General features: G+C 35.3%; 1 protein-coding gene across 1 annotated transcript in view; it reads right to left on the reverse strand.

Moving 5' to 3' along the window:
- The window catches only part of KITLG (KIT ligand), a 51,293-nt gene that overhangs the window by 23,190 nt on the left and 14,316 nt on the right, over positions 1–13,787 (reverse strand). Inside the window, exon 4 of the mRNA XM_017518661.2 lies at positions 997–1,167. Coding sequence (XP_017374150.2) covers positions 997–1,167 — 171 coding nt within the window. The remainder of the gene's footprint in view (positions 1–996; positions 1,168–13,787) is intronic.

Genomic DNA, 13,787 nt, shown 5'->3' on the forward strand with positions numbered 1-13,787 from the left:
CCGAGATCGCGCCATTGCACTCCAGCCTGGGTAACAAGAGCGAAACTCCGTCTCAAAAAAAAAAAAAAAAAAAAAAGATTGGAGAGCACAAATAGGATTAAAGTTGAGTCTTGAAGAATAGCCGGAATTTAGAAGGGACACAGGAAAAAGCATTTAGGTATTAAGGTACAGAATTCTGTTTAAAATTTTGGATTTAAACTTATAGAAGTCTCCTAAGCTAATCATTGGCCATTTGAACTGTATACCAAATCAGATCTCTTAAGCAAGATTCTGCTGTAAACAAAGTGTGATGAAAAAAATGACAAAATGTATTAATACTTATTTTACTAGGTATGGTGTTAAAGTACTCATCACACATCATTTAATGGCAAACCTACTAGAGGAATTCTGGCATTGTCTCCACTTTAAAGATAAAGTGAGGCACAAAGAAGTTATGCTTACAAAATTCATTAGTGACAGAACCAGAATTTAAACTCCAACATCTCACTCTTTTTTTCTGGAGTACATTGCCTATTCCATATGTCATGCCTTATCCTGAAGTTGGTGATGACCAGTTATTCAATGACTTTGAGGAGCCAAAATGTATTTCTTTGCTGTGACCTATGGGGTAATTACGTTATGGATAAAAGGACAGGGATATGTTTATTACAATTTTCCATTTCAATGAACATTTGTAACTTAATAGGAAGATTTTCAGGACTTCACTTATGGAAAATAAAGAAAAAGGCAGGGCTTATTTTGCATTGTAATGTAAATAAGTGGTATTTTTATATTAGAAGACAATATTTAAGTCTGAACGCACATTAAGTATTGCAGTATAACTACAAATACTTATTTCCTTTGCTCAACTTTTGCAATCTTAGAAGATTCGTAAATTTGAAGTTCAACCAATCAAAATCTCATAAATAAATGTGCCCCATTTTCCCCAACAGCACCAAGAAGCATGAGTTTTTAGAGAAGGATAATGAAAAACAATCCCAATGAACCCAAAGTTACCTTAGATGAGTTTTCTTTCACGCACTCCACAAGGTCATCCACTATGTTCACAAGTTTGTCTATGATAGAATAATTACTCAAGCCTTCAGAAATATTTGAAAACTTGTCCAGAAGATCAGTCAAGCTGCTTGACAACTGTACTACCATCTCGCTTATCCAGCAATGACTTGGCTGCAAGATATGAAATGGAGACAAAACAGCTATTTTAATAAGCACCATAAAACTTGTGCCGTGAAACTCGGAGTACTCTTCAAAGCTATCAACACGTTTTAGTCACTGGTTGCTGGAAAAAGATCTCCTTTGAACAAGTCAGTTCTTGAGTCTCAGATACATAGTCTGTTTCAAAATTCACAGATGCACACAGACCAGAGGAAAAATATTGATGGTAGAAATTTTGCTCTTCCATGGAAGAAAATTAAGCCAAGACAGAGCCAGGTCTTACCTTTGACAAAGTTAAGATATTAACATAATTTAATTTTATTGAAGAATTGTAATTATTTAGTCACTATGTTCTCAAAAAAGCTTTAGATGCAGAGGGAATCACAAAATATTACTGTGAGAGAGAATCCTAGCCCTTAAGGAACTTCTAGTCTTTGGTAGACTAGAATATAAAACCATTGCTTAATAATAGCTTCTGTTTTTAAAGTGCTTGATAGATTTCAAGGCTTCTAGACAGATAAATTCATGTGGGTGTTTTATAAAACAGCCCTAGGAGGAATGTAGTCTGAGAGAGAAGAACCACTTTTGGTAGTGGCAGTACCAGCTACATTATTTGTGGAATGTAATGCAAAATGAAAATGTATTTGTTGTTCAAAATCTTGTCCAAAAACTATAAAGAACTTCAAGATTGTTATGGTAGACCATTAAACCAAGCATTGAGCCCAGCCCATGAATCCAGTTCTACCCATTGGTTAGAAGCTCAAGCCTCGGAGTCAAGCATAACTAGGTTCAATTCTCACTGACAGACTCCAAGCCAGCTACGTAAATTCACTGAATCTCACTTCATCTGTCTATAGAATGGAAATAATGGCACCTCCCATGAAGGGAAGTTGTGAGGTGATAATGTAGATAATGTGAATATAAGTTGCATGAGGGCAGCAATTTTTTTTTTTTTTTTTAAATCTTGCTCTTTGTCATGTCCCCTATGCCTAGAACAGTGTCTGGTAAATGAGAGTTGCTCAGAAACAATTTACTGAATGTATGTGCAAGTGATTTAAAAAAAATGAATGAATGGGAAAAAATATTTTGCATCAAGGGTCAGCACATTCTTTCTGCCAAGGGCCAAGTATTAACTGTTTTAGGTTTTACATGCCAAGAAGTAAAATCAAGGATATTATGTAGGTACATTTTAACAAGACAAAGCACATATCCACAAAATTTTTATTATAAATTTTAAAATGTGATAATTCAGTATAATTTATTTTGCACAATAATTGTATATACTGTAATCTTTTGCAATATAGATCTACTAATGAGAAGAATGGAATCCTTTATTTGGGTTAACACTTTGCTTAGTTGGGGTGCAAAGTCAGCATTCTCTATCACCAAATAGATTGCAAAGGTTCATCTGTAAAACCCAATCTTAGCTGGCTGGCCTTAAAAAAAATTTGGCCCACAGGGTATAGTTTGCTAAACCTTGCTCCAAGTAACTGTGTATCAAGATAGGTATAGATTATTAAGGAAAAAGTTCTTAGTATATTAAATGAATTTTAAGATTTTTATTTTTATTTATTTATTATTATTATTTTGAGACAGAGTCACACTATTTCGCCCAGCCTGAAGTGCTGTACCATGATCTTGGCTCACTGCAACCTCTGCATCCTGGGTTCAAGCAATTCTCCTGCCTCAGCTTCTCGACTAGCTCTGATTACAGGCACCCGCCACCACACCTGTCTAATTTTTGTATTTTTAGTAGAGATAGGGTTTTACCATGTTGGCCAGGCTGGTCTTAAACTCCTGATCTCAAATAATCCGCCCGCCTCGGCTTCCCAAAGTGCTGGGATTACAGGCATGAGCCACCGTGCCCAGCCAGATTGTTAAAATTCATATTACCTTACTTAAAATATTGAAATAGGAGGGGGGGGCTATTGTAACAGGAGGAGGAGAGACTCTTGTTATAGGAGGAGGGACTCTTGTAACAGGAGGAGGAAATTGTAAGTTTGCATACTTTATATAATTTTAGCGTGTTATCTTTTTTATAAAGATCTTTTAAGTGGAAACTGCTAAAATGCTGCAGTGGCAAAAATAAGATTATTATTTGTAATAGCTAACATTGAAGTAGCACATTAAAAACATAAATAATTAATACAACTTGGAACAAAAATATTGTACTCAGAGTAACTGATGGCATATAAAATAAATCCAACTACCAAGCTTTATTTCTCTACTTAACAGCAGAATATCTCTGTGGAAAAAGTCTTTTATTTATTTATTTATACTAATTTTTTACAGAGACAGGCTCTCTCTCTGAGTCCCAGGCTATAGTGCAGTGGTGCAATCATGGCTAACTGCAATGCTGAATTCCTGGGCCCAAGTGATCTTCCCACTTTAGCCTCCCAAGTAGCTAGCACTACAAGGCACATGCTACCGCGTCTGCTAATTTTTAATTTCTTTTTATATAAGTGGGGTCCTGCTTTGTTGCCCAGGCTGCTCTTGAACTCCTGGCTACAAGCAATCCTCCCTCCTCAACATTCCAAAGTGCTGGGATTACAGACATGAGCCACTGCATCTGGCTCAAATCATGTATTTATTCTAAAGTATAGGAGTGGCTGCTTTATATTCATTTAATAGAACACATTTACTTAATATAATACAGCCATAAAGGAAACAGGTGTATCTGCAGATAGGTGAGCCCCAATTCCTGGAACCACAAAACCGTCATTCAAAACTTTTAGGATTTTTGGCTCTGGCTTCAGATAAGAAAGATAAACAAATTTCAACATGGGAATTTAGTTCAAGTGGCCATTTCAACTCATCATAACCAAGTTCTCAAAGAATATGTATTACCAAAGCATGTGCAGAATAGAGTCTTTGTTTTGTTAAATCAATGCTTATTTCAAGCACATGCAAGTTCCTACTTGCGTCATTATCAGGTCTCTTTCAAAGCTGTCAGTCTTTCCTCGGATACTGCATTGCTCTGCAAGTTTCTTTCCTTTTACACAGTGATAATTCCTTATAGACAGTAAGCCCTATCAACAATGAACAGATGCAGAACACAGCATGCGCTATAAATGCTATTTGAATAGTATTTATGTGATAGAGTAGCCTTCACCAATTCATTCCTCTGAAATTGTGCAAATTTTTCTAACAATGAAATTCCGGGTATTGATCTCTTAGGACTCTATTTCCTCACTTTATGAATATACTTGCCTTGGATCTCTGGTAAGTAAGAATCAAAATCAAATGCCCTTGTTTTGAATTAAGACATTCCTTTTGTTTCTGTGATAGTTGTCTTATATGAATGGGTACTTTGTTCATTTTGCTCTCTTTGTGGTTAAAGTAAAAAAGATTTTGTCGATTTGTTTCTTAGTTTTAAGCTGAGGAATTCTGGGGTGCTTACTGCCACTTCTGTTGACCACTATTTTCAACTGAACTCTATGTTTACATTTTATATTCTAGTTCCTATTTAGCCATTACCCTACCTCTTCCCATTTTCACATACCTAAATCAACAGTCTAAACAATTAACTCTTTCCAGTAAAATTTCCAACCTCAATCCTGTGCTTTCTTACAGTTTAACCATGTAAATTCCACAATCTAATCCTACTCTAATGTTTGGCATTTTAAAGTCATGAACAATTTGTTAATAGTTGATATAAACTACATGCCTACATAGGTGAAAAATTGTATATTTCTAAAACCCTTGCAATCATGTTTCATTCATTTTTTATTTTTGCTTGTGCTATTATTTATGTGGAAAAGGCTGAATCATAAATTCAGAGTCCTATGTTTTCAGTAATTTGTTTAACCAGCTATGTATTGGTTTTTTAAGATTCTTGGGTTTATTAAGAAAAAACGATGGTTAACAAATAATATTAAATGTCAGTCAGTTTTGACCTGCCTGCTTGTAAGAGAGGAAACTAGTTTTGACTGGAATGTCTAGCAGTTTTGTAATTTTTAATTAAATATCAGCAATGATTTTCAAGGAGAATAAAACACAATGAACAAAGTATTTCATTTGTGAGGTGACAGTAGGTCTTTCTGTTTTTCAATTCCTCCAAGATTATGATTATGAAATGAATGACTAAATGTTGTCAAATTCACAAATGTATTTTTCCTTTGCCTTAATAAATGACATTATCACTGCTTCTTATTTTTCAGAGACATTTTAAATGTAAATAGTTTTATATAAATATTACCTCAATGGTATTAATTATAAGAAAGTAAGATATAATGTTCTCTCTTTCACTAGAAGATGTGAAGGATTAAGAAAATTGACAGTCATATAGGATGTCAGAGGTGACACAAATAATATCTTTTAAATTCCTTAAGTGTATTAGGTGAACGAGTCTCTCTTAAAGAAATTAAATTAAATTCCTGAAGTGTATGTACAGTATTTTCATGTTTTATTCACCTATATGTGTAGCTTCCAAAAGAAGAAATATATAGATCCTTCTTTGGATGTAAAAACTTTTTTCTTGACTCCAGTCTCTCAATTTCATACCTTCTTTCTTGACAGCTGCTCTCTTATGTTTTCTTGGTTAATTATAGCAGCTCTAGCTAGGACTACTAAAAATGTGTGCTTTCTATTCCTGCATACTTATAACATGTATTTTCCTAGAATCCAAACTGACTCAATGATATTGAACCAATATCCTTGGGCTGTTGGCATGTCACTACCACTGAAAATTAGGTTAAAAACTGTGAACTTCCTTAGAAATTTTAAAGTGCCATGAACACCAAAACCATGATCTCACTAAATGATTAAATAAAATATGTAATTAAAGATGAATAAAATTAAAAATATTCTAAACATAACTAGTAATAGGACTATTTCCAAAGACTAACAACAGAAATATATGCATATGCTAAGACTAAGCATAAATTTAAAAAATAATAATAATATATGAATTCCACAAAATATGTGACACGGCAATCTCTGTAGTTCCAGAACCAGTAAATTTGAGAAACTAGCTAAAATAAACCATGTGCTTTAAAATCATCCTGAGGACTTGCTAATTCTGGCATGCTTTCTCCTCTCCATCTCCTGCCTCATTCAAGAAACTGTGCTGGTTTGTTAGGTGAAATAATTTGACACATTATTCCACCTTGGTATTGGTATTAGATGCTCAAAAAGTTTTTTTTTTTTTTTTGAGATGGAGTTTTGCTCTTGTTGCCCAGGCTGGAGTGCAGTGGCGGGATCTCAGCTCACTGGAACATCCGCCTTCTGGGTTCAAGCAATTCTCCTGCCTCAGCCTCCCAAGTAGCTGGGATTACAAGCACCTGACGCCACGCCTGGCTAACTTTTTGTATGTTTAGTAGGAATGGGGTTTCACTGTGCTGGCTAGGCTGATCTTGAACTCCTGACCTCCGGTGATCCACCCACCTTGGCCTCCTAAAGTGCTGGGATTACAGGCGTGAGCCATACGCCCAGCCCACAGGCAGTCTTTAAGAGCAATCATGGTAAAATTTATGGAATAAGAAGCTGAAAGTAGATAAAACATACTGTAACACTTCTTCATTAATGCACTTCACGCTACTTTCCATTCGGTAGCTATTCACAGAGAGATCTCTATGTGCTTTCTTTTAGGACCTAAAGTTAGTATTTACCCAGTGAGAGTGTTCTTTTCATAGGGGTTAGTGAAATATCAATTAGAGATTCTCAGAGAGGAAAGCCCTGGCTAATAAACCATGAGGTTTCTGAAGAATATTCCTAAGAAGTATTCACCCAGACTTCCAATCTGATTAATCGAATTACCAGCATTACTGCCTAGTTTGTTTTTGTTTTACTTTCTTTAATTTGTGTCAAACCTCGGTCTTGCTGGAATTAGAGGTATGCGTGCCTAAGGCACAAAACATGCCTTTCTGCTTGTGCTTTCAGCATCTACCTCTGGGATGAGCAATCAAACTCTAGAGCCCTGTCATAAGAATCATCATATTTCAGACCTAAAAGGAATACTGAGGACCAGTCTCATCAATTTCATAAGTGAGAAAACTATGACCTAGAGCAGTGAAGTGTGTTGTCCAGGTTACACAACAGATTTACACAGAAACATAAGAAAACCAGGACTCTTGATCACTCATTTTGTTCTAGTAGCCACAAGGATAGTGAAAGCACATAAAACTCAAGTGTTTTCTCTGCCAAATTCACTATGACTCAAGTGGTCTCAGGTCTGGACCAGACACATGATTCTTAGGCTCAGTTAAGATATTTCTTGGGAACAGAAACAGTTCATTCTGTTTCATTTTAATCTAGAGTCATACCAGTGAAAGTAAATTTCTCTGAGGAATCATGACAATTGCCATTTGTGGACTTTATTTACCACTCTTTTGGTTTTTATCCTTGTGGCTAGAAAGCTGACATTCTACTCTCAAACATTCCTTGGCAGGCAAATTTAAAACTTTCCTATAAAAACATTTTGCAAAATATTGCATGTTCATGTTGCCAGTGTAGTCTATGAAATCTTAACTTCTTTTTGGATGAGCTGGGTTTTGTAATGATTTGCTTTAGTCCTCTCTCTGAACGATTAATTTGAGTCTTCAGTGTTCACTTTAGGTATCTAACTTTCCATTTCTTGTTTGAATTAAAGTGATGTCGAAACCTCAATCTGGTTAAGATAGTAATCAACCGAAGCACTCTAAATATGTGTTGTTTCCCAGGGCAGACCTATAAATGGCCCCTAGGCAAGACCTAAAATAGAACAGAGAAGGAACAGCAGCGGGGTTTGGGGAGTGAGGGTAGCAGTGATGAACTAGAGGCCCAGTTTTTAGTCCCAACTCTGTCAACTCATTTTGTGATTTCAGGCACGTCATTTAATCTATTCTGGGCTTCAGTTTCCCCAGCTGTAAATAAAGGGGCCTATCTAATCGGTGCTGGCCAATATAGGAATCCCACTATCCATCTGCAGTTCCTCTCACTCAAAATGCATTGAATGTGACTGCAGAACTAAAATGTCAATTTTACTTAACTATAATTTCTTTACATTGAAAAGTCAATAATTATCATCTTATTTAGAGACTGGAAAACTTTTAAGTATATTTGGAAAAAAACAGAAATGTGACTATCTTTTCAATGGTAAATTTTATAAAATATCTGAATATGGAGTAACTATTTGTAATGAAAATTTAGTGTATGAATGGAAGTATGTTGTAGGTGTAAAACACACTGGATTTTCAATCATATGAAAATATAAAACATTCCATTAATAATTTTTATATTGATTTTTAGGGTGAAATGACAATACTTTTGGATACATGGGACTAAATAAATTTCATTATCCTTATTTCAGCTGCTCATTTTCACTTTTTTTTTTTTAAGTGGGTCTACCAGACAATTAAGATTATGAATGTGGCTTCCATTGTATTTCTATCAGACAATAATTGCCTTGATAATCTGAACAACATCTTAATATAATCACTTATTATGAAGACTGGCCCCTGTACTGTAGTAGAGTACAAAAGAGCTACTTCGAATAGCATTTAATATCATATTTTATTCATTCAAATAATATTTTATGTGTACTCCTTTTAAATAAATCCTTTCTATGATGTAGGAGTAGAGCCTCAGAATTCATGCTTACAAACAGTGAGCTTATCCTGTAGCCACAGTTGATTGGATGATCATAGACACCTGACTTGGATGGGCCAATCAGAAAGTTCCTCCCCAAAATTGGCATTGATAATTAGAAACCGATAATTAGTCTCTGAGTAGGGCTGAAATTGAAATATGTAAATCTGGCAGTTCTCGGGCAGTTACATTCTACCAAGTGATTGGAACAAAGGAGAAAAAATCTGCACAAATAGAACGAGGCAGAGAAACAAAGATTGTAAGATGGAGAAAGAAAAACTGATAGTTCCCAATCCTGGTTCCAGTCCTTTCATGAGGCCTGTTGCACCCAGGCACTTGGGTGGGATGTTGTTCTTTAGTGTCCTTATAATAATGGGACTTTTACTATTAATGAGAACCACAAGAGTCTAAACTAATACGATGGGCCCCTTCAAGGCTTGGAAATCTAGCATTTTTGCCAAGAGTTAAATGTTTATTCATAACTATTTTTTGAGGAGCGACAATATACATTGGCTTGTCTAAAGAATGGTGAGGAGATACACAGGAGTAAAAGATCTCAACCTTGCTCTGTAGATAGTCAAAATATAATAAAAAGAGAAAACAACAAAATAATAAAGATGGTATCTGACAATTATTATATGCATACTACATCTCACCTTTTTGTATCTTAATTATTTCTCACAATAATACTTTGAGATGAATATATAACACTTAAAATATTAAGCTCTATGTAAGCAATATATGATCATGTACCCAAAATGAATAGCTTCTGGACAAATTTCATATAAGTCGCAAGATGATAAACTAAAAGATAAGGTCCACATAGCAGGTGCAATGTTAGTGTTGCTGACCACCATGTCCCAGGCATCAAGCAAAATACTCACAGAATAGATGTGATGCCAGTTTCACCTGATCAAATGATACAGGGGAGAGAAAGTATGGTCTGAAACAGCAGAAAATGACCTTGTGCGAAAGAGGAATCTTAAACTGACCTTGGAGGAGATGACCACTAAGATGGGTTCAGCTCCAAGATATTGCATGATTCTGTGAATAGAATTTGGATACATGGATGGGAGAAGAAAGGGCATCCTTTGAGAATAGACGCAGTGATTGTAGGAGGAAATGATGCATGTAGCTGAGGTGGCAAGTTTGTGTTGGGGAATAATGGGTATTCAGATGAGCCAGTTAGGGTAGGGTAGGGTAGGATTACGGAGAGTCATGAACATCAGGTTCAAGAATTTGGCTCTCAGCCTTTAGTAAATGGGAACAATAAGCTGGTTCTTGAATACAAAAACGACTCAAAGCAGAACAGAAGGCTTAAAAAAGCTGTGATTCCTCAAAATTGCATAATACAATTCTTATACCTAAAATCTTTCAGAAAATGCACAAATATCTAAAAGAAGATAATAATGTTGCAGTGCAGATACTGTGTGATGAGTTATAGGCACTCACTTCATCATCATAACCTTGTGGACTATACTTAGTTCAAATCTGTGCCTTAAGGAAATTACAAATGATTATATGCTATGGAACTTTTCTTCTTCCTTGTTTTCTTCACTTCCTTTCAACAAATATTCATTAGATGCCTATGAGCATCCATGAGGCACTGAGAATCTAATGCAGAGCAAAAGAGTATAGTTTCTGCTTCTGTGAAGTTTACAGGTTAGTGGAAGATTATCCATTAAATCATCCCACAAATACATACAAAACTGCTACTCCGAAGAGTGCTATAAAAAGAGTTCCCAACAGAACAATTTCGTTTCATCAAAAATCTAAACTCAAATCTAAAAGAGTCAGGTGTTACTTAGACAGAAGAACCAATCAGTATTCCAGGTACAGAGAAAGCCAAGTAAGAAGAAATGTGGCAGCAAGGAACAAGTAATGATGAGGGACTAAAAAAGGATTTGGAAAGGTGCCAGATCACTATAGCCTTGGAGGCCTTGTTGAAGCAGCTCCTTTTGCTGTTTCCTAAGAGCAACGGAAAGCCATTCAATTAATGTAAAGAGGAAGGAATGAAGTAATCAGATGTATTTCTTTTTTAATCACTCTGTTTATTCAGGAAGGGTTAAAACATCAATAATAAATCCTGAGGTATCAAAGAAAATGGAAAGAGCCCAGAGGTAACAGGGCCAGGCAAAAGAAGGTGAGAATAGCCAGTAAGTCAAATTGTGCATGCCTGAGGAAGGGTATTGAAGAATGAAGAAGGCTGGAAGGCTTATTGTTAGAGTATTATCTATATGCTGCCAATCACATCCACATTTAGCTGTGCCTTTAAAAAGTCTTAATGAAAAACTGACAATGATCACAAAGATTGGTTCAGGTAAGTATCATCAATAGATGCTAAATATGCGGGAGAAACTTTGATAAGGAGAAGCCTTGCTTACAGGGTCTTAAGTGTCTCTCCCAAAATTGTGAATGAGTAAATATACATAAATAGCTGAACACCTTAACCAGATGATCAAAACAAACAGCACCATGAGAAGATGGACTCTGTGTGCCTCTGGATGTGGTAACCTGAGGACGCATCATCACTTACGTAGCATTGTCAGTTGAAATGCATAAGCTCAACAGAAGCATTAAGAAATATCAGTCAATGTTGCAAAGAGAAACACTTTTCTTAAAGGGGAAGACTGTCTCATTCAAAAATATCAGAACCATAAAGACAAAGAAAGTCCAAGAAACTCTTAAAGGAGACTAGAGGGACATGACATAGTAGCTTCCTATTGCTGCTATAACAAAGTACTATAAACTTGGTGGCTTAAGGCAGCACAAATTTATTATTTTACAGTTCTGGAGGTAAGAAGTTTAAAATAGGTCTTAATAGGCTATTATCAAGGTGTTCATTAGGGATGTGTTTCTTTTGGATGCTCTAAAGGAAACCTTTTCCAGCTTCCAGAGGCCATGTACATTCCTTGGCTTGTGAATCCCTCTTCCATCTTTGAAGCCAGCAGTGTAATATTTTCAAATCTCCCTCTCTGGTTCTGACTCTCCTACCTCCCTTTTATAAGGACTCATGTAAATTAGAGTGGGCCCACCCAGATAATCCAAAATAAATTTCTCATCTAAAAATCCTTAATTTAATTACATCTGCAAAATCATTTTTGCCATGTTAGGTCATATATTCCCAGAATAAGGTATATTTGGGAGTCATTATTCACATGGTATCAAAATGCAAATTATGATCCTAGATTAGATATTATACTGGAGGAAAAAAAATGCAAAAAAAAAAAAAGGAAGATTAAATTGAAATACAGACCTAGATTAAAGAATTATAATTATTATAAAATTTATTGAAGTTGCAAATGTACTGTGTTTAGGTAAAAAACTATCCTTTACTTAGGAAATACACCTGACGTATTTAAGAGTAAAGGGCCATGATGTATACAACTTATTCAAGAAGTTCAGAAACATAATAAAACACAAATGCATACATAGAAAGAAAGCAACTGATAAAGCAAATGAGGCAGAATGTTAAAAATAGGTGAATCTGGATTAAAGGGAACATGGTGTTCTTTAAATATTCTTGAAACTTTTTTTGTAAATTTAAAATTATTTGCAAATAAAAAATTTAAAGTAAACTGATGAATATATACTTTAAGTAAAAGTTGCAGAAGGAATAGGATCTAGTGTTGGTAACAAAATAGGTGACTACAGTTAATAAAAATGTATATTTCAAAATAACTAAAAGGGTAGAATTGGAATCTTCCTAACACAAAGAAATGATAAAGTTTAGGTGATGAGTATTCCAGTTACTCTGATTTGATCAATATATACTGCATGCTTGTATCAAAATATCACGTGTATCCCATAAATATATACAACTCTTATGTATCCATAATAGCTAAAAATAAAAAAAATTAAATTAATGAAGAGTTTTTAACTCAAAATATCACAAGCAACTCAGTTTATGTAATGCTATGGAAGTTAAAATGAATGAAGATGTGCAGCAGCAATACAGCAATGTCATTTTTATTCTTTCTACAATAACATTACTAGTCAATGTAAAGGACCAGAAACATTTAGGTATTTTTTAATGTTAGGAAGTTAAAGGAAATTTTAACAGTCTGCCAATATAATAGTTTCAAAGAGTTTAAAATAGCATTGGTGATTATCGTTAGATTTAAACAGTAAGTGGTTGATCATACCCTGCTATTTGTGAGACAGAATCTGCTAGGTAATTTTCTAAGAAGGACCTTGGAAAAGTGAACTCCCTTTTCCAGGAGAATTTAGCTGTTTTTAAAAAGAAAGAAAGAAAAAAAAAAGTGTATTCTATTCTAGAGCTTTCTTCTGCCCAGTGCCTGCAGGCAGAATTTTATTGCTTTGGCCCCAGAGAATCTTTTTGGCACCCAATCCCACTCCACCCTCTATTGTTTAAAGACAAAAGATAAGGCAGCTGGGACTCTGACCACTGGCAAATAATCAGAGGCCTCCCCACTGAGAAACTCCTCTGGTCTTGGCAGAAACCAACATTTCAACATGAAGGTAAAACAAAGGGTGAGACCCCTGGTTCTGCCCAATGCTCTAAGCATGGCCTTATTTTTCTTGTCCACAGTGGTGGCCAAGAACAGTGTTTCTGCAGTTGTGCCAGGACAGCATGCCAGAATCAAATAGACTTTTCTCAATTACAGAAACAAGCACAAAATATGTGGCAGTGAATCAGCTTTATTTTCACAAGCTTGGCTCTTGCTATCACCAGTCTACACTGAAATCTATGATTTAGCACAGGCTATGATTATACCAGTACAAAATATTCTATTTAGTTGTTTTCAGTTTAACACTTGTTTTTCAAAGAGCCCCAGGATTTCTTTGAATGCTTGGCAATCACAATCCTAAATGCTGCTGCAGTCAGGAAGGATCTGGGATGGGTCTTTATTACCTAGAGGCTTCCCTTCAAACACTTTCCCTAAGTATTGTAATTATTTAGATCCTTACCTTCTGTAACCCAGGGTTAAGAGTCTGATGACCTGGGGGTTTCTTTTTAAGACTCTGTCACTTTCTAGTTGCATAACCTTGGACAAAATACTTTTGAGCTGTAAATCTCAAAATATCATTTGTAAAATAGGAAT

Source organism: Cebus imitator, unplaced genomic scaffold, assembly GCF_001604975.1.
Source record: "Cebus imitator isolate Cc_AM_T3 unplaced genomic scaffold, Cebus_imitator-1.0 Scaffold695, whole genome shotgun sequence".
In the NCBI taxonomy this organism is placed as follows: Eukaryota; Metazoa; Chordata; class Mammalia; order Primates; family Cebidae; genus Cebus; species Cebus imitator.